Source organism: Zalophus californianus, chromosome 8 (genome assembly GCF_009762305.2).
Source record: "Zalophus californianus isolate mZalCal1 chromosome 8, mZalCal1.pri.v2, whole genome shotgun sequence".
In the NCBI taxonomy this organism is placed as follows: domain Eukaryota; kingdom Metazoa; phylum Chordata; class Mammalia; order Carnivora; family Otariidae; genus Zalophus; species Zalophus californianus.
This window is the reverse complement of record NC_045602.1, coordinates 16,044,290-16,070,128: the sequence shown is the minus strand read 5'-3', so window position 1 is coordinate 16,070,128 and position 25,839 is coordinate 16,044,290. Positions and strand designations below refer to the sequence as shown.

General features: G+C 39.6%; 1 protein-coding gene across 1 annotated transcript; it reads left to right on the top strand.

Moving 5' to 3' along the window:
• The first annotated feature begins 4,475 nt into the window (after positions 1–4,475).
• LAPTM4A (lysosomal protein transmembrane 4 alpha) lies at positions 4,476–22,106 on the top strand. Its single transcript, XM_027623538.2, has 7 exons — positions 4,476–5,038; positions 13,043–13,163; positions 16,649–16,725; positions 16,831–16,953; positions 19,760–19,855; positions 20,391–20,489; positions 21,481–22,106. Exons 1-7 carry the CDS (start codon positions 4,628–4,630, stop codon positions 21,553–21,555), a joined length of 1,002 nt encoding a protein of 333 aa, XP_027479339.1. The 5' UTR covers positions 4,476–4,627; the 3' UTR covers positions 21,556–22,106.
• The last annotated feature ends 3,733 nt before the right edge of the window (positions 22,107–25,839 follow it).

Here is a 25,839-nt window from a genome sequence, read left to right as displayed (position 1 = left end):
CCCGCCCCGTCTCTCTTTAAAACAAATAAATAAATAAAAATCTTTTAAAAAAATAAATAAAATGAACTTTTTCAACACACACACACACACACACACACACACACACACACACTTACTCATTCACTGGAAATTAGATAAAAGGAATATCATAAACCCATAATTTCTACCAGCTTAACAACAATAGTGTTCATTTTGATATATTTACTTTTGGTTTGTGTTTAGTATTGCTGTAAACACAGTATAGACAATTTTGTATTCTCTTTTCACTTAACATTATATCATAAATACTTTTCTTTGTTTCACAATTTTAAAAACATTAGAGTATCTCATCATATAGGTGTACCATAATTTACTAAATTATCACTGGTCATTTAGGTTGTTTCTAAATTTTTCTATTATAAACAATGATAAAGGATGATAAAAGATGTCCCTGTGCAGATCATTTCTCATTTTTTAGACTTTAAGAATTGATTTTTAGAAATGGCATCGCTAGGTTAGAGAATGTGAATTTATTGTGGCTCTTAATACATACTATCAAAGACTTTTCCAAAATGGTTGTGCCAATTTACAGTCCCACCAGTTATGTACAAAAGTATTAATTTCATGATATCATCAGATCAGGATATTATCTCTTCAAGTTATATTCCTTTAATAAAGGGAGGGGAATAATATTTCATTTATATTTCAGTTCTTTGATTTATCATTTTCCTGTACGTTTCTTAGGAAATTTTGTCACTGGTTGTGAATTGTCCATTCATATCCTTTGCCCGTTTATCTGTTTCTGCTGTGATCTTTTACTTACGAATTTCTAGAATATATTTAGATAGCAAAGATATTCAATTTGCTATAGATTATCTTTCACTGTTGCCCTTAGTTTATTCATTTTCTTTGGTACTGTTATTTATACTAAAACTCAATTTTGGGGTGGGAAGGAAATCGATTGATTTATAATACAGCTTACATGTTCTATTGACTTCTAATATTCTGTGAAGGAGAAATAAAAAATTCCAGTTTTCTTCTCTCTGTTAGGCTTCTTTCAGGTATATAAGAAATTCATTGAGGGGTTCCTGGCTGGTTCAGTCAGTAGGGCAGGCAACTTTTGATCTTGGGGTTGTAAGTTTGGGCCCCATGTTGGGTGTAGAGATTACTTAAAACTAAAATCTTAAAAAAAAAAAAAAAAAAGAAATACATTGAGTACTATCCCTACTAACGTACAGGGAAATAACAATTCTATCAAACAGACTTTGGGCAGGTTGCTAAGTTGTTTCCATAAGGTAGTTGTGTTTGTTTTGGGGCCACCATCCCGTGTGATTAAAAGGCAAACATTTCAACACAACCATGAAATACGCCAAGTCAGACTTTTAAGAAATGAACATGACATCAAGAATTCAAAGGAAAGAACCATTTGAGAAGATGGTTAAGGACGTCTTTTGAACAAAGGAAGTGCTTTTTGAAACATTTCAATAGAACATTAAAGGAAAGCAACTTTTATTTTTATTATTTTTATTATTTTATTTTATTAAGGAGTGTTTTTCAGTCAAAACGATTTTTGTTTCATTGAAGGGGATGGGGGAAAGACTAACATTTTCCAGCTGCCTCACACCTGATGAAACAATTTAATGAGGAGTAATGGGGCTTTAAACTGATTTTTAACTAATCCTCTTATTTCTTGGAAAGCAGACGCCCAACCATCTGAGCCACCCAGGAGCCCAAACCATGTGTTTTTTTTAAAAAGGTCTAATGAATATACTGTATTATAGATCCATTCATCTGCTATAAACGCTTTTATTGACAGTCAGACTCTCCTTGGTAGAAGTCTTTAAAAATTATCTTCTCTAAGAGTGCTATGATGAAAGTTGATAGAGAAGGATAATATAGAAGAACACATTTTAACTGTAAATTACGGTGTGAAAGGTCAAATTAAAATAATATAATGAAATAATATCAGTTGGGGTGGGAGTTTTACAGCTGAAGAATTGGAATCTGCTCGTATAGCCTTTTTATCTACCTTCCATGTCGTCACTGCTCATATTTTATCTCTTTGTCTCTCTGTGCTGAGTTCTGGGTCTCTTTGGTCAGTGCAATCTTCTGATTCATTAATATTCTCTTAAAATGACTCGATCAAGAGTTTATCTGATCTATTGAGATTTTTGGTGTTTGTTTCATAGTTTTCCATGTCAGTGTAATTCCTTCTCCTGTTTGACCCTTCCATTTCTCCCCGGTAGCCAGTCCCCTCCTCCACCCCACCTCTAGCAGTTTATTGAGATATAATTCACATACCCACACATTTCACCTAAAGTGTACAATTTTTTAATGGCTTTTAGTATATGCAGAGTTGTGCCACCATCACCACAACCTAATTGTAGAACATTTTCATCACGAAAAAGAGAACACTTCCAACACTGAAAAAGAAACTACATTGAAAACAAAAAAAAAAAAAGAAAGAAAAAGAAACTCCAACCCCTTTAGCATTCACCTCCTGTCCCCCACCAACTCCAGCCACTGGCAGCCACTAATCTACTATCTACATATAGATTTGACTCTTCTGGAGATTTCATAAAAATGTCTTATACAATATGTGGTCTGTGACTGCCTTCCTTAGCATAATATTTTTGAGGTACATTATGTATCATTCCTTTTTATTGCTGAACTATATCCCATTAGTATGGATATACTACATTTTATTTTTCCATTCCTTGATTAATGGACATTTGGATTGTTTCCATTTTTTCCTATGTAAGTAATGCCACTATGAACATTTGTGATGAGGTTTTGTGTGCACTTGATTCTCTTCATACATGTAGGAATGGAATTGCTGGATCTTACAGCGCCTCTATGTTTAATTTTTTGAAAAACTGTCAAAACTTTTTCACAACAGATGCGCCATTTTACATTCTCACCAGCAATGTATGAGGGTTCCAATTTCTCCACATACTGGCCTTGTAATCTTGGACATGTAATTTAACTTCTCTGTGTCATTAAATAATGTAAAAGTACCTGCCTAACATTGTTGAATGGATTAAGTGATTGGATCCAAGCATGGAACACAGTGAGGTCTATGTAATTTTTTGGGGGGCTGGGGAGGGGAGTGTTACTGTAGTCTTAAAGCGGAGAAACGTCATAATTCATTATGAGTTAAATTGCTTCCACTCCACTCCATCTTTCAGGGTAGCCTGGCTTAACTATGGCCTCCCAGATAGTTTGGAAGTATTATCCAAACTAGGATAATCGTCCATGGACAATTCTTTCAATGTTGCAGAAGTAAACAAAGTCTCTGCTCTTCTAGAACTAACATTTTAGTGGCGAAATAATCAACAAATCAACATGTAACTTCAAGCCGTGTTAACTGAAGCCGTGTTAGTGCACTAAGCTTTACTCTGAATCCACTGGGGTCTCCATCTAAGAATATACTTGACAGGGAGGAAGGCCTTTCTATTCCCTAAAAGGAAATGTACTTGCCAAAGAGTTAAACCATGTATTTTTTTTAAAGATTTTATTTATTTATTCATGTGAGACAGAGAGAGAGAGACAGAGGGAGAAGCAAGCTCCCCAAGGAGCAGGGAGCCCGATGCGGGACTCGATTCCAGAACCCCGGGCTCATGACCTAAGCTGAAAGCAGACGCCCAACCATCTGAGCCACCCAGGAACCCAAACCATGTATTTTTTTAAAAAGGTAAAAGCCTTAAGTCTCGTACAAATACAAAATGAACACGTGTCAGATATTTTATTTACTCAATGAGGAAACAAGTAACATCAGAACCAGTTTAAAAGGAGGGTTCAAAGTACTCATATTGTTAAATTGTGAATGGAAGACGAATTTGCAAATAGACGCAAAATGCCTTTTTCTGAAGAGCGGTAAGATTCAATGTCAAGTTCAATGGACAGGAGTATTTCCTCTTGCTATTAGTTACCTACAACAGAGCTGTACAGAGTTCTACAAAGAAAGGTGGACAGCCCATATAGAATCAGGATACCCAGGAAGGTGTGTTAGACTATGGCTGGTTTTTCACTGAAGGCACCCAGTAGTCTTTTGGTCCATTTTAATGAGCTTCACAATTTTTCCCAGTAAAGCTCACTCGTATCTGTATAAACCCAGCAACCAGGCAGTTCTTCCACTTTATCTTGCTTCTGTTTTCCTCAATCCTCTTGCCTCTTCGTTGCCTGAGTTAGGTGTTATTTCTTTGCTCCCACCAAAAAGCCCGTAGAGCGAGGGAGTGAGGAAACCTAAGCCTATCTCCTCCGACAAGCCCCCAGTTTCGACTCCCGAAGTGATGAAGGCCCCCGGACGCGGACTAGCCCCGCCCCTTCCCCCCGGCACCGCCCCCGGCCAGCCAAATAATCGAGCTGCGCGCAAAGGTCACGTGAGCAGTCGCAGTCCCGTGACGCCTCCGAAGCAGTACGTGGCAGAGACATCACTCAATAAAAGTCCTTCGTGCCCGTTTTCTGCCACCAATCTATCTCGTCTCTGCCTCTACGCATTAAATGCCTCTTTTCTTGCCGCTCTAGTCCCAGGGATGGTAAACTACCAGGTTACCCCGAACCTTTCTAGGCCTTCGAGCCAGCCCTTGCCCTCGCGTGAGAGGCGGGGATCCTTTAGCGCTAAAGGGACTCGCACTTCTGATTGGGCATGACGTCTTGTCAATCTCCAAGTTTTTCCAATCAGGGGCCGAGTCCGCCCCGCTTTCCGCTCTTCCATTGGCCTGTGGGAGGGGAAGGTGGGGAAGAGGGGGTAAACCGAGGTCGCGCGAGAGCGGCTCTCGGCACTCAGTGCGCAGGTGCGGAGGGGCTGGCTGGGGCCCGGGCCGGGGGCGGGCCAGAAGACGCGTCGTTTGGTTTTGGAGACTGTGGCAGAGCAATCTGGTTTCGACCTCTGGGCGGAAAGCGTTTGTCAGGGGCACATCCTAGAACGAAGGTTGTGAGATTCCCGATGGTGTCCATGACTTTCAAACGGAGCCGCAGCGACCGGTTCTACAGCACCCGGTGCTGCGGCTGTTGCCATGTCCGCACCGGGACGATCATCTTGGGGACCTGGTACATGGTAAGGGCGGGCGGGGCTGGAGGGTTGGGGCCCAGGGGAATGCGCATGAGCGGGAAGTGGGGGAGCCCGGTCTGAAATGAAGGGAGTGTTCACGGGGAGGGGGTGGGAGTGAAAATGGGGTGTTGGGTGGGGCGAGAAGGCATAAGGGAGCCTCTTTTTAGGGTGCTGTAACTTTGAGGGAGGGGACTGTGGCCAGGAATCGGAGTGGGGGTGGGTAGGAATGGGGAGATTGTTCCTCGGCTCCAATTAGAGGAGAAAATCGGGGTGGGGAGAAGCGGGGACGTTGTGGGCGGGCGAGGGGGGCATGGAGAAAAGGAGTAGGTGGGAGGGATGAGGATACTGGAATTTGGTGAGGAGTTCTGTAAACTACCTGATTTCGGTCCTTTTTGTACTTCCGTGATCAGAAAGAACACTCTTCCACCTATGTTCCCCGGAGTTTTTTTCCCTACAAAACAATTAGGAGTGGACCTTGAGAAATGCAGCCGAGTTTCGATTTTGTGTTACCTGAAAGGAAATCGAAAGATCCAGCTGTAACGCAGTTGCCTGTGGTTCCTGGACTTTATTTGTTACAGTGTGTTTGTGATGTAGGCTGAAAGGCCTCTGTTGTAAATCTGGAGAGTCTCTCGGAGGCCATAGCTTTTTGCCAGGATTTACACTCGATCTGCCTTTTCCTGGTGCAACTACCCCCTGCCCATTAGACGCTTTTTATTCCATTTTTTAAGAGACTTTTATTGAGAGCTTTCTCAATTCTGGCCACATATACTGGCATTTCTTGGGTTCCAAGATCTGTGTAATTGTATGTCATAACCAAGTTGACAGTGTTATTGATTGGTGGTTCACCAGTAATACTTTTGTGATTTCTTACCACCATCTCCAGTATCCCTACACATTGAAGCTAAATTATGACAGTTGGGATAGCTTTAGGCTATAATAATGACTTCACTGAAGCTTTGACAAACTTATATTGTTGACTTGATTGGCTGCTTTCACTAGTGACTTTGTAATTTGTTGTTTTTGTGGGGTTGTTTTGGTTTGGAGGGTTGTGGCATTAGTGATACTGTATGGTTTCTGTTAACTTGCGTGAACTACAAAAAACAAAAAAGGAAAAGCTTTATCACGTTCTTTTTGCCTTTCTCTGTTACCATTACTTCCTTACCCAGTGCCTTGAAATCATTACCATTTGAACAAACACCAGATGAGAATAATCTTAGTTAGGCAGATACTGTTTCATGGCCGACCCCCAGGGGACCACTTCTGACCCGGGATTATTTCTGACCGCCCTGTTTTGCTTTATTGGTGTACGTTAAAAACAACAAAACTTGAATGTGTAGGCTTATTTGCTTGTTTCTAAGCTTATTTTAGTATTTTCTGTATAATTATATACAGATTTTAATTGGTATCTTATTGATATAATTGGTATAATTATATCAGATTTCCCCTCAAAAATTCTCTTTTGTTTTATATTTTAGCTGATTTGTAACATTAGACATTAGTCAGTTAATGGCAATAACATTGTATTTCTAACTTCCTTTTATCTCTTCTCCATTTTGCTAAGGATCTGGGTCTTCAGTTTCTTTTGTTTGTCCTTAGTTTTGCCTTCCATTCCCCTAAATGAATCATTCAAATCTTTATGGTCCTCAAGCCTTTTACTCGACCCTGCCTCCCTCATCTCGAGAAGATGACCTCCCCTCCTACTGACCTGAGAAATTGTGTCCATCAGCCAGGACTCTTGCCTGCAAACCTAATCTTCCCGTTTCTTCTCGGATCCTTCTCTCCATTCACAGAACAAAGGATTTCTAACTCCTTCTCAAGAAGGAAATAACCACCATCCCAATTTCAACCATCTGAATATAATTGGCTGTATTTCTTTCCAGTCTTTTCTAGGCAGATTTTTTTTTTTTTTTTGATGCTGTGGGCTCTGCTCATAAAAATGAAAGGAATAGCAGGGAAAAATACGACTTATATACAGCAAAACCCAAAACGCAGGGAGAAAAACTTTAGTAAGGACATTTATTCTCCACTGGAGGCATTTGATGTGAAAACATTTTACATCTCTCCCTTATTCCCTGCTTCAGTTTTCACAATTTTAGAAGGAGGCCATAGCTGTTCTTCCGTTGCATGGACTTTTGGGTTAGCAGAACACTATAAGCTGCTAAAATCAATTAATCTGTCTTATATGAGGGATTTACTGATCATTTGCAATGTAAAAGGCTTAGTGGACATATAAAAAGAATAAATTACAGGGACCATTTGTTGTTATCTTTTGTATTTCTGTTACCTGCCACACAATGGCTCTCAGATGTTTCTTGTCTTGAAAGTGGTATCTGCCCTTAAGATATGGTATTAGAGATTTTTATTTTATTTTATTTTTTTAAAGACTTTTTTTTTAAGATTTTATTTATTTATTTGAGAGAGAGAGAATGAGAGACAGAGCACAAGAGGGAAGAGGGTCAGAGGGAGAAGCAGACTCCCCGCCGAGCAGGGAGCCCGATATGGGACTCGATCCCGGGACTCCAGGATCACGACCTGAGCCGAAGGCAGTCGCTTAACCAACTGAGCCACCCAGGCGCCCTGGTATTAGAGATTTTTAGAGCGCATATACGAAAATGAAACGGTACAGTGACAAGAGGAGAAGGTGATCAGTAACAATCAGATTCTAATTGGATGAAGGACTGGAAAAAGGCCATTGGTTTTGTTGGTGACTTTCAAAAGTGTAGTTTTAGTACCACAGCAATATAAAAAAACCCACAATTTCTGCCAATTGGGAAGGCATGTAACCTTTTAGAGAACAAGACCACCTACACGAAAGTGTAGTATAATACCTCCAAACAAAGAAGACTTGTCCAAACAGTGTATTTTGTTGCTGGAAACTTCTTTTATAAGAAGTAATAAGGGATTGAGAGGGGTAGAATGCCACTTCCCTCTTCCTCTCTTCCTCAATTTTAGGTGGGAGGATATTTAGGATCCTCTTTAGATTGCCTCTGTGCTGTTTGAAACCTGGGATGATGGGGGCAGCCTTCCCTCCTGGGCCAAGACACTGTATCAGTCAGTCAATCTGATACAGTGTCATTGCTTTCTGGCAACTGGTCTAGTGTTTAGGCAATACTAACACTGTGTTCTTAAAGTATTCTTTGGTATTAAGTAGTGCAGTAGGACATAGGGAAGCTGGAGCCAGTTTTATGCACCAGAGAAGTACCAGCCCTGAAGTGTTAGCTTTTGGCGTTTTAGTTTGGAAAGAAGCATAATCCCTGGTTAAATGATACAGAATTTCAGAATGAGCTCTAGTTTAAATTCTGGCATTCCTAAAATTGTTCTGTTATTTAGCCAGATGATTTCAGACAAGTTTGTTACATAGTATAAGTTCAAATGTTCATTGAATAATTGAAAATAGGCGTACAAGTGGGCTATAGGACTGTCCTTATTCATGGTTGATGTTGTTACAAGAATACATTTTGAGCGTTTGTAATAATTTTAGGTCTTGGAAAGACAATATATGGCTAATTTTTCATGAATGTCTCAGACATAAACAATCTGGAGTTTATAGCTGGGAGAGAAGTGAAGACAGCTTTCCTCAAGCTCTATTCCTTTCCAGCCCTCATTCCTGGTTTCTTTAAATAAGAGTAAAGCTTGTTTATATTTCAAAGTTAATATTCTTCCTCAAACACTTTTTTTTGTGTGCCTCAGTACTTTTGCATGTGCTATCTCTTCTCCCCCCAAGTCACTTTTTAAAAACTTTATTAAAGAAAATGTCAAATACAAAGAATAGCGAGATAGTATTAACATCTCCCATTTACTCATCACCCAACTGTGACTGCTAACAACATTTTGCCAATTCCGTTTAATTTTTTAATGGTTAGCTCAGATGTTTTCTTGGTGAAGCTTTTCTTGTTTCCCAGCCAGAGATATCTGGTTTCCTCACTGTGTACCTGGAAAAGTTTCTACATACCACTTGTATGTGCTTATTAAATAGTACTTATTACACGATTACTAATGATTATCTTTTTATTTTTCTCCCCCACAAGATGTTCTCCTTGAGGGAAAAAGATGATAGGTCTTACTCTATAAAATGTGTGTAGTAGCTAGCTTGTTAATTAACATTTGAAGTATTCATTAGACATTTGTAAAATTAATTGTCTCCTCCCCAAAGTAATAGGAATAACTCATTTGTAACTGCACGTACCAGTAAACAACAGGAAGTTTATATGTATGTGAAACATTTAACAGTTTTTAGAGATTGGCTATTTTGATCTTTACCTGCTGAGTGCGCTTCACTGAGTCGCTCCCAGTGGAGCCTGTCTGCCTGTGAGACCCTTATCAGGATGCCCCGAAGCACGTACATTGTTTTAATTATAGTCTCAGCAGATACTGGGTTGTGGCAGAATATACCGTGGGAACCTAAAGAATAATGATTTAAAACAAAAACCAGCTCCCAGAGAATGTTCTGGGATGGGTGTGGCAGTGAGATGAGAAAGCAAAGAGGAATTCCTTTCTGGAGGCTGAGTACTTCATGGGTCTGATAACTGTTCCTTTGTAACAAGTAAAATCTACACGTCTGGTTTTTGTAATTGTTTACTTATACAAGGTTTACAAAAGGCTTGCAGAAATAATGCAAACCATATTTGGCCCAATAAATTTACAGGACTCCTTCCACATTGAATGGTATGTCCATAGTCCATGCCATTGACATATTTACTGTATTCTGTACCTCCATATTGTGAGGTTTAGAAGTTAATCATTATTGTAATTACATTTTTGTTTTATTTCCTGAATAAATAAAAGGAAAAAAATCAATTGGGAATAAAGATTCTGAAATTGTATATAATTGCTCTTTTCAGAGAAATTTTATATCCGAAATTTTATATTGTAAGGCTGTAAAATTGATTTTTTTAAATGCTCTGTGGAACTTAGTAGAAATATCGACTGTAATCAAAAGTAAATAGCACAGGACCTAAATAGGAGCACAGGATGGGGTGCTCAGTTTAAGATCACAAGGATGGATTTTCCAGGTTAATACTTTAAAATATGTTGAAGTTCTAATGAAATACAGTGATCTAATGGAATATAATTAACTCAGTGAAGATTCGAATTGTGTGAGCTTTAAAGAAGTAACACTGCAATTTTTTCATTTTTTTGGTCCTTTTGATTAGAGCTACGATTTCTGTTTAATACTCAGGGTTGTGACAGTGAAATGAAATTTGAATTGTCACTAATACTACAGGAAGATAATAGTGGATGAGTGTGTGGCTTATCCATGTAAGAGAAAATAGATGTTATAAGTCCTACGTGCAATAAAAATATTTAGGAAGGGAAAATTAAACTCCTAAATATTTTTGGTTGTGTCATTTCCTTCATTTAGTCATTGAGTTTGTGTGTTTTTCTTTTTTTTTTTTTTTTTTTTTTTAAAGATTTTATTTATTTATTAGAGAGAGAGAATGAGAGATAGAGAGCATGAGAGGGAAGAGGGTCAGAGGGAGAAGCAGACTCCCCGCCGAGCAGGGAGCCCGATGTGGGACTCGATCCCGGGACTCCAGGATTATGACCTGAGCCGAAGGCAGTCGCTTAACCAACTGAGCCACCCAGGCGCCCTAGTTTGTGTGTTTTTCTTGATATGAGAATGTTTTTTTCTGTACTGTGCAGAGCTTTTTTAACTATGACTATATTGTGGTTAGCAAAGAATAATTTGCTGAATTGATTTCAGACTGATTTTCGTACACAGAATCTATAAGTTTTCGGTAGATACATCTAATCGCTCAGTAATTAATTCACCTAGTTGGATGAACTACTCATACACACACGATAGCCAAAACCCATTGCAGTGAAAATGGAAAAAATCAGGCTTCAACCAGGGAGCCGCCCTTGCAAATATGATTGTCCTTTGTGAGACCTTTCAGGAGTTGGAGGATGAAGTACCTTGCTTTTGAGCATTGCATGTTACTGAACATATTTGCTTGGACAGTAAAGTATAAACATCTTATAACCTTAGATAATAGTTTCTTCTGGAGAGACCTCAAAACAGGAGTTGCTTAGGAGTGGGTATAAGTAATCATGTGGTGCTCCGAAGCAGGTTGTCCTAAAAAAACAGGTTTGTATCTTAGCTTTCTCCTCTACCATATCGGTGAACTTATCACAAGTTATTTGACTTGCTGAAACTTAGTTTTCTTGTCTGCAAATTGGCTTTAGTAATATTTTCTTCACCAGGTTGTTGTGAGGAATGAGTGAAGTAATATATGTGAATATGCCTGGTATATAGTATATCCTCAGTAAATGTCAGTTGATTCTGAATTTGATACTGTGATGTTGTTTAGATCTCCTAATCTTATTGAATGATAAACCTTGGGTTGCTTGTCTTAGAGAATGTGAAGTGCCTTCAACTGAGAAACTGTTATTTTTCATTCAAAAAATGAAAATTTTTTTCATTTTTCAGGACAAACAGGAGCGAGCTACCTAACAGTTTGTTTAAAGTGCTGTTGATGATAAGGCTCTAATGTTTCTTAAAAATACCAAGTATTCAGGTTTTCACAAAAGGAAGAGGACAGGTTCTGTGAACTTTTAGATGGGGAGCCTGACTCCAGTCCTAGGTGGTTTTCTGTATTGAGTCATTACCGGGGCTATTTTTGAGCACCTCAGGGAAGGGGTACCTCCTGGGATACTGCAGGGATTCACTAACCACTAGAGGCATAAATAATTTCTTCTTTAAATAGAGTTACAACCTTGGTAAATTAGGAAAATTCACCAGATATGATGATGGAATTTCGGCAAGAAGTTTGACAAAGACTCAAGATGTTTCTCTGAAAGTGGTAAAGAATTTTATTCAAAGATTGCTGGTTAACGGGAAGAGGACAACCTCTGGACACCTCCTGTGCTTGGCCCAGTTCTCTTTTACTAGTGACTGAGATGGAGATACTGATTACATGCTGACAGTATTTTCAAATCCTGAAAGCTGAAAGAGATAGGAAATCTGTAGGGTGTCCGAATCTAGATCCAGAACATCTTGACAGGCAAGAATATATACGATGAAATTCCATTGCAAATGTATAAGGGCTTATGCTTGGGCCTCTGAATCTAACTGTACAGGTTCGGGTGGTAGCTTAGCAGGAACAAGTGTGAAAAAGAATTAAGGGTGGGAGTTACTCTCACACGACATTCAAAAAATTTATGAAGCCAGTACGATTTCAGGCTGTGCTAGTTGAAATTTGTTAACTTAGACTGTAGGAACTGAGATCCCTGTGTGCTCTGACCAGGCTGATCTTACCTCATTTTCATGGTATGTCCAACAAACTGGAGTGTGTGTATAGAGGAGAGCAGAAAGGAGGTAGTGAGGTAGCTGGACAGTGTTAAACCATTAGAGAAATGATTGAAGTACCTGAATGTTTATTCTAGAAAAGATTATTTGGCAGCCTGTGTCAGCTCCCCTTAGGTGTTAGAGGAGCACTTACTCAAAAAGGGGAGCACATTATTTCAAAAGGTAGAATTAAGGACAGTAGGTGAAAGTCAAAGTGAGCTAGTTAAAATCTTGGAAGGTGTTTTAAGCATTTGAGTCAGGCCTAAGAGGAAATGAAATAGTTTTCTTTTTTAACTATATGAGATTAGTTAGATAGGACATATTGTAGAGGAGTGTCAGGCTTATCTGATGGATCACTATTTACTTAACTGATGGGTATTATATATACCTGATGGATAAGTATATTGGATGAACTGTAGTTTCTTCAAGCCCAGGAATTCTGAGATTGGTGTATGAATAAATACATGACTGAACACAAACAATTTGTAATGATTCCTTTTAATTGGCCATTTATTAACATAGGTTCAGTCACATTTAGGTTTATACTTTAAGAAATACTTATTTTTAGAGTGGTATTGCATATTTTATCTATAGGTAGTCTGCTACTGTTTTCTGTCTTTGTTACTGCAAGTAAAACAGATTAAACATGGGAAGACCTCTGAAGATTGTGGTGAAGACTTTCCTGATTGATAATATAATGGATAACATCTTATCTTTCACAGGTGGTAAACCTATTGATGGCAGTTTTGCTGACTGTGGAAGTAACTCATCCAAACTCCATGCCAGCTGTCAACATTCAGTATGAAGTCATTGGCAATTACTATTCATCGGAAAGAATGGCTGGTATGTTTTTAGTTGGAAATACCTCCTGCTCATCTCTCACATACACACACACACACACACCCACACCCACACCCCCACAAAACAGATTATTTAGAGGATTGACTAAATTGTATTTAAGTTACTCTACTTGCTGAGGCGTAAAAGTGTTTTTGTGGGTTTTTCAAAGATACTCAGTGAGAATTATAATTGAGCACTTCTGGCCAGAAAATGTTACGGACTACCAGAAGATTTTTTGAGAAATGTACATTGTATACCTTGATTCTTGTCAGTGCTGTGGAGAGAAGAAGAAATTACAAAACCTTTAAGGTCAGCTGGCAAATGTAGTTGAGGATGGGAGCAAATAGGCTTACAGGAAAATAGGAAATACGAATTTTTGGAATATTTGCTGATACTTTTTGCTGAGGGTCACAGTTCTAAATATATTTCAATCATTTAGATGAAGGAAGGAAGGAAGACGATGTTGGAGTTAAAAATAGAAGACATTCATGGAAATTGCTTTTTTAAACCTGTTTATTCTCTGATAGCATTTTCATTATCTAGCTTTCTCTGAAATACAGGTGCAGAAAGATTCTAGTTAAGATTTGTGGCTCAGTCCATTAAGTGTCTCCCTTCATCTCTGGTCGTGATCCCAGGGTCCTGGGATCAAGTCCTGCATCTGGCTCCCTGTTCCACGGGGAGTCGGCTACTCCTTCTACCCTCCCCCCCCCCCCGCTCATGATCTCTCTCAAATAAATAATAAATAAAAAATAAAAGAGATTTTATTTTATAAATGTTAGAAATTTAATATTTGAACAGAAAATTATGACTCAAACTTTTCAGTGCAAAGTTTTTTGCATGTTTAAAATTTCACTTCAGAAAAATGTTCTGAGTACTCGTGTGTATTTATGATGTTACAGGATCTAAGTTATTTTTAGGTTTATTAGCTTTTATTATAAATTCTTGAGCTTCATTACATTTATGATCTTCTCTGATAAATTTATCAAGTGGTTTTTAAAACAAATTTGGTTGTTAATTCACATAATTCACTCACTGTCCATAGGGCTAACTGCTGTTTCTAGGATTCAAGTAGAGTTTTGTGGCCATCTGTTGACATTATAGTATGAAAACACTTAACAGTTTAAACTGTGTTCAAGTGCTTTTTAAATGAGTCTACTGATCAGATATATATAATCCTTTAATTCTGTTGTTAAATGCAATAAAAGAGATACTAAGAACATACTAGAAACATCCCTCCTGGTGTTTGTTTTTTCTTCCCGAGTTAGTCTATTTCTGTTTAAAAACCAAAATACAATAATGAATAAAATGTTAGTTTTTAATGGCTATTTTTGGTACTTTAGGCTGTAAAATTATGCAAAACCTGATGTCAGCATTTTTTCAGCATGCAGTGTCAGCATGTGTTTCTCTTAAAATCAAGGTGTAGGAAAAGATTTATGGTTATTGACATTCTTGTATGTCTGTACAACTGGCTGCCTTGGCTAGATCTGCAGGGATGGAGTCACGGGTTTCCTGAATGGTCTGTGAGCGCTGTGCCTACCGTAGAGAGAGTCAGATATATTCGTTATCATACTCGTGTTGATTATAATTCTGCCAAAGCCCCTATTCTTGACAGAATATAAAAATGCATAGTACTTGGTCATATGGTAGTTTGTGTGTCTCTTTGCAGGTGGAAAGTTGATTTTCCCATGACCCAGTGTTAAAATGGCAAATTAAGTTCTGATCATTGGCCTGCTGGCGGATTTTATTTTTATTTATTTATTTTTTTATAGCCTTTATTTTTTTAAAGATTATTTATTTATTTGACAGAAAGCGAGAGAGGAAACACAAGCGGGGGGAGTGGGAGAGGGAGAAGCAGGCTTCCTGCTGAGCAGAGAGCTTGATGCAGGGCTCGCGGGGCTCCATCCAGGACACTGGGATCATGACCTGAGCTGAAGGCAGACGCTTAACGACTGAGCCACCCAGGCGCCCCAAGATTATTTGAGAGAGGGAGAGAGAGAGCACACACTAGCTGGGGGAGGGGCAGAAGGAGAGGGAGGGAGAAGGAGACTCTCCGCTTAGCAGGGAGCCCAATGCGGGGCTCCATCCCAGGACCCTGAGATTATGACCTGAGCCGAAGGCAGACACTTACTTAACCATCTGAGCCACCCAGGTGCCCTGGCCTGCTGGCTGATTTTAAATAATAAGGTTCATGGTTATTTTTAATCAGCTAAACAGAATACGACATTCAATATATATGAAATGCTTCTGCAACATATACAAGCTGTTTTTCAAATATGAATTTAACTTTATATTCATGGTGGTAATGGGTGAACACTTGGGGCCCCCTGGAGAAGGTTCTTAAATGTGGTGGTGGCTGGAAACCGGAGGTTCACATCTGGGTATTTAGCCCTCATATTTTGTTTGCTTTATTGACTCACAAATACCGGAGCATCTCTTGTTCTCGGTATTATATGTGTATTTTTCACCCGTCATCCCATTTCTCCCCTATTTTGCTATAGGGCATCTAGAGGATATTCTCTGTCCTCTAGAAAAATTTAAAGAGGGCTTCTTACCTAATACAGTGCCAGATGATGATATTTGTACTGCCAAATGACAAGATAGTACATGACATTTATCTAATAGTGGGAATGTTTGGCAATTATTCAAACATCCGTCATTATTAGCGCCCTTCTGGTTCTTAATCTCTATCCAGAGTCAAAGAATTAACTTTAAATTTGTGCTAAGAAACTCAAGTCGAGTGTGACTTAATATTGTTGAGATTACTCTGGTGTTTTGTGAGACAATGAACTTGGATAATGTAGAGGAAGGGGACAACCTGAGAAGGAGGTGGGGAACAAAGAAAAGGCTTGTAAAAGTATCGGAGAAATCATGAAGATAGGGGATGGGGAGCAGCGAGGTCACATGTTGGGATGAGGGAGTGGAGGTTAATGGAGAACCTTGAATTTCTGATTGTATTTTATCTGAGGTCACAGGGGGCAGCTGTAATGCTCTGTATTGAATATATTTGTGTCTTTCAATCAAGTATCAACTTTTCCCTCCTGTGGAACCCTGCTTTGCTCACAAGACCCAACTTATGTCATTTCGTATTTTTTTCCTGATTCCCCCGGGAAAGCTAATTGTTTCTGCTTCTGTTGTAGCACTTTGCCACATTGGATTATAATTCTCTGTTTGCACACCTTCAGACTCTTAGACTCTGGGCAGAGATCTGTCTCTTTAGCTGAGTGACTGGTTGATGATAAAAGAGTCAGTGAATTGTAGCCAATTTAATAAACAAAAACAAAGGCATGAATTCGTCAAACGTCCTTACTTAATGCTGAGACTTTTTTTTTTTTAACACGCTTGGTCTTAGATTTTTTTCATAGCCAATCTTGAAAATACTCATTTTTTAAGCTAGCTCTAAAACATCATTTTGTCATGAAGAGTTTTGTTCTTTTTGTTATGTTTGTTATGTAAGTAGCTTAATTAGATTTTTGTTTTTGTTTTCTTAGATAATGCCTGTGTTCTTTTTGCCGTCTCTGTTCTTATGTTTATAATCAGTTCAATGCTGGTATATGGAGCAATTTCTGTAAGTATTCATATTTTCGACTTTTAGAGTTTGACCTTTACTGAGTGGTACTTAATAATTTCATATTTATGTTGTGATGTTGTGGTTGTTATTTTTTGTCTTCAGTATCAAGTTGGTTGGCTGATTCCATTCTTCTGTTACCGGCTTTTTGACTTCGTTCTCAGTTGCCTGGTTGCTATCAGTTCTCTCACTTACTTGCCAAGAATCAAAGAGTATCTGGATCAATTAGTAAGTGTGTATGCTAATTAAACTTTTTTTCTTTATTTTAAGTGAAATATTTAAATAGAAATTTTGAGTTAGCTTTAGGTACTATTTTTATGTTATTTTAATCTACCTACTTTTTTAAAGTGTTTTAAAATAATTATTACCTCTCTTAATTACCATGTTGAAACCAGTAAGATACAGGTAGAATATCCTCTAACTAGTATTTGAATATTCCAGTGTTAAAAGTCTCTAAAGATGGATATCATAGAATGTAAGGAGTAGTTCAACTTTTGTTTTGAGTATATTAGCAGTATAATAATTTGGCTCTAGAAGTTTCTTCCTCTCTTCAGAAGTAGAGCATTCCTGTGAAATCTTATTTAAGCTGAAATGTTGTAAATGTTTATTCCCAGATCCCACAAATCTTCTTAGTCTTTTCTGATACCCGAGGGCACACCTTGCTAATGGATGCACAAAATAAAGTGCAGTAAAGCACGGATGCTCAGAGACTCTGTTCACCCCTCTGGCAGCTGGATGCTGAGATGCTGGGCGGGGCTCCCAGGAAGGAGCTCTCAGAGAAGGAGCTGGGCGGGCCGCTCTCACTGGGGTGTGCGCTTTCGCTCCCAACAGCTTGCTTCCATACAGACGCTGGATGCTCTTGTTGCTCTAACCCCTTTTTTCTTTGTAGGCATCCATAGCTAATACTTAAATGCTTACTGTATCCTTCACTCTATTTGAGGCAAATCGTTGGTGAATAGTGTAGGTACAAACATAGCTTTCCTGTCTCTGAGGAGCAGCCCATGGATTGGGGGAGTTAAGAGGTTATCTGTGATAACGAACTGGAACTGTCCAATGCACCATTAAGTGTGGAGCTTAGTAGATTAGTGCTACATGATGAAGCGGCAGGGGACCTTCTGGGCTGAAGTAAGGTCTAGAATGAGGCATGGAGTCCAGAAAAATAAAAGTTCATTTCAAAAATGCTGTCTTTTAGGAATTTTCTCCCCACTTCCAGATTTCCTGCCTAGTCCATCTTGCATATCACAAATTTATCATTCGTTCAGAAAACATTTGGTGGTTGCTTATGTGCAAGGCACTCTGCTGCATTCTTGGGAGATACATCAGTAGAACTTGATTGCTAGTGAAGGAATTGGAAAATTGACAATTACTGCATTAAAACTGTGGTAAACAGCTGTGAAGGAAAGGTGTAGGCTGCGCGAGTGGATGTCACAGAATTGTTAGACGTGGGCTGGGAAGCAAGACTTGAATTGTACTCAAGAGTCTGAGTAGGAATTAAGACGGAAGATACAGAAGCAGAGGTCACAGAGACCCCTCGAGGTGGGAAGGAACATTCTGTGTGTAGTGAGAGGACTATAAGGTGATCGTGGTGGCTGGCACGTAGATTAAGGGAGGGAAACAAAGCAACAGTGGTGAGTGGGAGAGAAGCAGCTGGGGGCAGGGCCTAGTGTCCGGGTTGGCTGTAGTCAGAAATTTCCTCATTCTAGATCTCTCTTGTCATGTCTGGCTGAAAAATTGCAAACCTCCTGAATAAAAGCTATAGCATTCCCCCCATGCACCGGTCCCATTCAGTTTTTGTCTTTCTATTTATAAATGAAGGCTTAAAGAACAGTTTTGTCCCAAGGAGACACTTAGCTAGGGTTTGGAGTTGATGTGTGGGTACTTTCTTCTTTTTCTTTTTTGGTCCTTTCAGATTTTTGCATGCTGCTTTTTTATAAAAATTATTTGGGCTTTTGTGTTGACATTTCCATGAAAAACATGTTTTCAAAAATGAGATGAGCTTTAAAGGAGAACATTAGAAAGAATTTTTTTGCTATTCCTTTTACAGACCTCAGTGGTTTCTCCCCTCTGTTATATTCATTTGGTCTCTCAGACTGGCAAGTACCTTCTCTGTTGGCCAGCTTGTAAATCCTTAATTATTCTTTTGTAATGCCCTTCTGGAACCCAGCTCATTGCCTTGTACACGATAAATGCTAAATAAATATTTGAGTAAATAAAGTTGACCCTTTGCAGTAGAATGTAGTATGTCTGCAGTGAATCACAGAGGTTTGCCTTTTTTATAACCAGGGGCGTGCCTTCTTTTTCCCCTTTCTGATGAGCATTGAGATTGTTGATTGGCTTTTAGAAAAATGAATTTCCCGAGATAGGACTAAATGACCAGTGGAACTTAGATAAGTCTTAGCACCTCCTGACTTGGTGACTCAGGGACAAATCTACAGTTGTATACAGGAAATAGCGGTTTTCCAAAGGCCAGAAAGGTGTAGAATAATGAAAAGTAGAGGATGAGCTCTTCTCTTTGGACAAGAGTATTCAAATGTGTTTTAAGTGTTCAGTAGCATGCATTAATGATGATGAGGCTTAAAGGTACCATGAGTTCTGTTTATAAGTTTTTATTGGAAATCAGTTCTGACTTCGGTGCCTTTTCTTTGTACTTTTAAGATGCTCTCTAGACTATGATGAAGTGCAGGTGCCATAGCTGAATGATGAGTGTGTGTGTTTAATTAATAAACTTCATGGTTTAGAGCAGTTTTAGGTTAACAGCAAAACTGAATTGGAAAGTACCCCCCTGACCTCCCCCACTGTCCACATCCCAAACCATAGTGGTCCATTTGTTACAAGTGATGGGCCTGCGTGGACACATCATTATCACCCAGAGTTCATAGTTTACTTGAGGGTGCACTTGTGGTGTACATTCTGTAGGTTTGGACAAGTGTGTAAAGTAGTCACTGTGGCATCAAACAGAATAGTTCCACTGCCCTAAAAATCCTCTCTACTCTGCCTGCTCACCTCTCTTCCCCCCCCCTTCCTTTTTTAATAGCCTGATTTTCCCTACAAAGATGACCTCCTGGCATTGGACTCCAGCTGTCTACTCTTCATTGTTCTTGTGTTCTTCGCCTTATTCATCATTTTTAAGGTGAGTTGCTGACTAAATGTTTGGGCAGCCAGTTAGACTGTGACACAGTTGGTCTAAAACCTTTTTGTTGCCTTTTCTCCTTATAGTTCACTGTTAGGGGACAGTGTTTATTCTGACATAGTAGTGAAGGTAACTTCTGGGGGATGTCCTCCCTCTTGTTTCCGGAGAGTGGTTGGAATTCCAGGATCCTTCCTAAGTGTAAGGAACATCATGTTTTTGGATCAACAGATCAATGGTTTGATTGAAAATGTATTAAAATTCCAAAGGTTCAGAGACAGAATTTCTTTTGCAGCACAGTGGTTATCAGACCTGAATTAAAACCCTAGTTCTGGTTTCTCTGTAAAATGCTATCAATAAGACTTAAGATATTTAAGTGTGAGCAGGTAGGGAAAGGACCTGGCCTGTGCTAAGTTCAAATGGATGTGTGTTCCCTTCTCCATGGAACATATGTGGGGAAAAGCATAAGCCACCTTAATTTTAGAGCAGGTAGTCTGTTGAGTTTCTAGCATATGGAAATTTTGTTTGCTTCTTTCAGGCGTATCTAATCAACTGTGTTTGGAACTGCTATAAGTATATTAACAACAGAAACATGCCAGAGATTGCTGTGTACCCTGCCTTTGAAGCACCTCCGCAGGTGAATGACCTTTTTAATATAGTAAATCTTCAGTAGCCAGTATTGATTATTCTCAAGAGCCTAGGTCTTGACTTCCTCGTCAATGCCATATGTATGGTTTCGGGCATGGATAGCTTACATCCGCAAGATTCAGCATTTCCCTTTGGAAACCTGGGTGTGTGGGTGAGAGGCCTCTTGTACTGCTCGTTCAGCTTCACTCCTAGGGAGTCTCTAGGATGGTTGCATTTGCAGGGGAGATCAGACAGGAAGCAGCCGTGTGAACCATATCAGGCTCATGGCTTCTGGAACTTCTAAGGATGGGGTACCGTCACGTGCAGCTTGTGTTGCTTTCAAAAAACATCCACATGATCCAAAGGGGAAGCTGGTTTTTCTCTGGGGAGATGAATGCAGTGGGTTCTGTGAGTCTGTGGGGAGGCCTACTTCAAGGGCCCTTTAGTTGTTGCTGTATTAGCTTTTCCCGGTTTTCAACATGTAGAATGTATGTGGCCTGTATAGGGCCAGCCTGTCACACTTGGAGACACTTGGGTTGGAATGTCACTCCTACAGAGATGTGCCCTTTACCCTAGAAGAAATGATAGAAGGGCCTGATCCTTTGATTTTGATGAAATCCAGGATCCAGCATCTTACTGGGGGGGATTTCCTTTAGTGTAGTTCGTGATGCCCTTAACCTGGATTTGCAGCCCCTGAGGCATTGGTACTTTGTCAGTCATGCTGTGGTGGGGGAGGAGAGAGCCGTGCCACCTACTTCCTTTCCTGTCAAGGTGTCCTTGGTAGCCTCAGGGTCTGTTCAGAAGCAAAATTCTGCCCCTCTCCCCTCCATCCCTCTGTCTTTAGCAGTCTTGGATCAGACAGCTCATCTCCAGTTACCAGTCCTATCTACGCTCAGGAACTTTTCAGCTCACAAATTCCTCAGCTAAAATCTGAAAGCTGAATTATTCCAGGTAGGATTGTAAAGATGCTTTAAGTCAATATAATTTTTTTCTCTCTTCAGTATGTTTTGCCAACCTATGAAATGGCCGTGAAGCTGCCCGAGAAGGAGCCACCGCCTCCTTACGTACCTGCCTGAGGAGATCCTGCCTTTGTCAATAAACCCTATACCAGCTTTTTGTCTCGTTTATTGTACAAGATGCTGCAGTACAGGGCTCTTCAGACTTGTTTGATATAAAATTCATTTTCCTTTGTTGAAGCATTTATTTTCAAACACTAACAAGCTTTTTGGACATCTATTCAAAGTCTTTTTTTTTTTTTGTCGTTAAGTCTATACATTTTAATAGTTTTTGGAGACAATCTAGGTTAAGCGAGAGCAAAGTGCCATTGTTTGCCTTTATTGGGGGGTGGGATGGGGGTATTCTCTACACATTTTCTTTTTTAACTTTGCACTTTCTTTATATAATAGTTTGCATTTTGGTTATTTGCTGCCCTGGATACTTTCAGGAAGAATGACTTAAATATTCGGGGTGAGTGAGTTGGATATAAGATCTGAAGTTTTCAGCTATGGAAACAGGAAAAATACATAACCTTTTAACTTGACTGTGGAAGATGATGGTTGCATGTTTCTAATTTGTATGTGTTTCCATCTTTGTGATAAGATGCTTTAATAAATCTCTTAAATATTTACTGTTGTCATTTTTTAAAAAGTCCATTACCCTTTTTTGGTAGATAGAATTTAACATTTTCCATTACAGTAAACTCAGACCGTCAGGGTCTTTTGGTACTTCGAGGATACAATGAGGCTTAATTAGCATTTCTTTAGTCCAGTAACTCAAATCTTGTTTAAAGTTATGGTGAAGATATTACTTGAATCACAGGCCAGAAATTATTGATGGTTTGTTAGAAAAATTATACGATGAGGGTAGCAAGCTGTCTTTTTATGTAGAGATCATTTAGTATTTAGGTAAGAGTTCATCCAGAATAATTCAATAGGTTGCGCCTGGGTGGCTCAGCCATTTAAGTGCCTGCCTTCAGCTCAGGTCATGATCCCGGAGTCGTGGGATCAAGCCCTGCATGGGGCTCCCTGCTCAGCAGGGAGCGTGCTTCTCCCTCTCCCTCTGCCTGTTGCTCCCCCTGCGCGTGCTCTCTTTCTCTCTGTCAAATGAATAAAGAATCCTAAAAAGAATTCAGTAATTCAAGAATAATTAAAAAATGTATCAGTTGACCTTCAGAGTGGAAGCAAAGAGAAAGCAAGCCAACTGTGGCTTATGTGCACAACTAAAACTTCTAAAGATACTCCACCTTGCATCTTGCTAGGAATGTAGCAGCAGTGGCCTCACATCGACCATATATATAGACACGTGAACGTATTTTACACATTTCTTAAAGGGTTAATGGAATTGTTTGGCTGCGATCTCACTTTTATAAACACCTGCCACCACCGAAATAAAGAGTAAACTTTATATTTGGAAAGGACATACAGCTGTGTCTGGGAGTATACCCAGTTTCCGGTAATATATTTTACTGATCTTAACGATTTTAGAACATTTCAAAATCATAACTTTTCTGGGCTAGGTCTCACTTTGTTTCTTTATAAAAACTGAAAAAGAAATCTTGCAGATCCATCAAGTTTCCTTAGTTATTACTTTTGGTTTAATTGTGTTCTCTGTTGAAGATCATGCTAAGCAGTGTTTAGATATTAACCAAACTCTTGTTAGCTCTTTATTAATGGTGGGATTACATCAAAATGTGAACACATCAGGACCCTGACTTGGTGGGGCTCCTTTTAGGGCTGGGGGTGGGAGTGGCATTTGCCTGCAATCCATAGCCAAGCTCAGTGGGCCCAACTAAGCATTGTTCCTCCTGGAGTGGAAACGGTGGGCCATCATGACCTTTAATCACGACTTCATTTGAAGTAGGTTTATCTTCTGAAAAAGTCCACAGACCTTGTACTTTATGAAGAACAGTCACAATGTGTTAAACCCAATCATTTTCCCTAAGGCAGGGGAAAAACTTAGATTAAGGGGTCATTTTTCCAGTAAAGGGAAATTTGTTGTCATATAACAGTTAAATATCCTGAACATGCCAAAATTGTTTGCCTTAAAAAGGTAAATTCCCTCTGCTAGTTTTGGAGAAAAACGTTAGTAGAGTAGTATATATGATTCTAAAATTCAGGTAGCGATAACACTGAAAGATAAATGTTTAGGTGTTTGGCCTTGTTTTTTAAAATAGGAAGCAACTCCAGCTTAAGTAAGGAGCTCATAAATCTCATCATTCTGACTTGAGTTTGGCACTGCTTCTGAAATTCCTATAATAAAGTCTCATGAGATCCTGATGACTTCCTAAATCACAAAGTCCTGTTCTATTTGCTTTTTTTAAAAAAAGATTTATCCATCAGGAGACAAAAGTGCAAGCTTGGGGAGAGGCAGAGGGAGAGGGATAATCCCAAGCAGACTCCCCGACATATGCAGAGTCCAATGTGGGGCTCGATCCCAGGACCCTGAGATCATAACCTGAGCTGAAATCAAGAGCCGAACGCTCAAGTAAGCCACCCAGGTGCCCCCCGTTACACTTTCTAACCTCAGTTTTGGTTTTTATCATCCAACATTGTCGACTACCCAACCTCTTGGCTTTCACAACTTTTCACTGAGTTTTGCCTCTCTTTGTCATCTGTTCGGTTTCCTTTTGTACCTTTTTCACCTCCATCTACTTTGTCCACTCTGTGCTCCAGTTTTGGCCTTCTTCACATTCTCAACATTTACTTATATGAATGTGGCTAGCTGTAAAAGCTCCATAAAGTTCCAGGTGTCTCTGGGGCCTATGAAACAAAACGAGCCCTGTGAGGCCCTTGTTTCCAAAATTCAGCTCACTGGAGCATGCATTTTTCTCTGGCATTATTAGCACATTTGATGTAATGGAAAGAGGATGGTGTTAGGGATTATCTGCTGGGTTCAGATTCACACTCTAACCCTGAGCAAAAGTTTAACTCAACTGATACATTTTGAGCCTGTACTTTGTTCCAAGTGCAAGAGACACAGTGATGGGCAAAGCATTAAAAAACAAAAAACAAAACTTCCTGGTCTCCTCTTAGTGGGGAGAGACAGATGATTTAAAACGATATAGTGAGTTAGTGACAGAGCTATGGAGAGGAGACAAGAAAGGGGAATAGGGTGGGTACAATTTTAAAGGATGTCAAGGAAAAGGCCGCACTTGGAATAAGGTGACGTGAGTGAACCCTGAAGGAGGAAGATCTTCGGCAGAGGGATATGTACGAGTGCACTAGGCGAATTCAAAGAATAGTCAGCTTGAGTGAGAGTGGAAAGGGAGGAGAGCCAAGGGCAGTGGGCCATGAGCTTGGGGAGGTATTGGGTTGGCCACCGTAGGTCATTACAATGACTGTCTTAGTAGAAGGGGAACCTACTGGAGGGCTCCGCGAACAGATGAGTCCCAAAAGGACTTGCGGTATAACTTCTCTGAATCTGTTTTCTCATCTAGAAAAAGACTCTGCTAACTCACAGAGTTGTAAATAATAAATGATATAATTCATGTGCAGAATCTAGAACAGTGTCTAGCACATAAAAAAATCAGTAGATATTATAAAGCAGGTTGTATAGAGTTGTTGAGAAATCAGATACTGGATTCAGACAAGTTGGTTTTAAACTTCAGTTCTGCCACTGATTTACTGTGTGAGTCTGGCCAAGTTACTTAACCTCTGTGAGCTTTAGTGAGTGCCATGTAACTTACCAAGAGAAGGCCTCTGTGAGCTTTAGTGAGTGCCATGTAACTTACCAAGAGAAGGCAATGTGTACGGTGCTTAGCACAACAGCAGACTGACAGCAGCAAGTCCTCAGAGAACACATCTATATATATTGAGAGATCTTAAAATATTACTTAGAAGGTTTTAGCAAATTAGGTAAACTCTGTAAATTGGCTGTTTTCTCTTTTGATTATTTGGCAAATGGACTACCAAGGCATTCACTTTGAAAAATGATTTGTTGAATCAGCCTGCTTCTTTTCCTCTTCCTCTAGCACCTGGGAATATCCCTCCATTAAGCTCATGTTTTATTGTGTCTGTGTCTCTGTTAGTGAACAACTTAGAGATGAGGCCTTACTCTTTTTCCGATCTGCAACACTTGGCACAGTGGCTCACACAAAGTTGGGAGAGAAAGGGAGGGTGGTAATTGTTTACTGAATGAAAGACTTTGTCTCCACAAACTGTACACTGCTAATAGACTGTTTTCAATATGAATTGGATGTGATCTAAACATTGGGTGTACCACACCTACATTTAAAGGTATTTGCGGGGCACCTGAGGCTCAGTTTTTGGGCATCTGCCTTCCTCTCAGGTCATGATCCTGGATTGAGCCCTGCGTCCCCGCGTGGGGGCTCCCTTCTCAGCGGGAAGCCTGCTTCTCCCTCT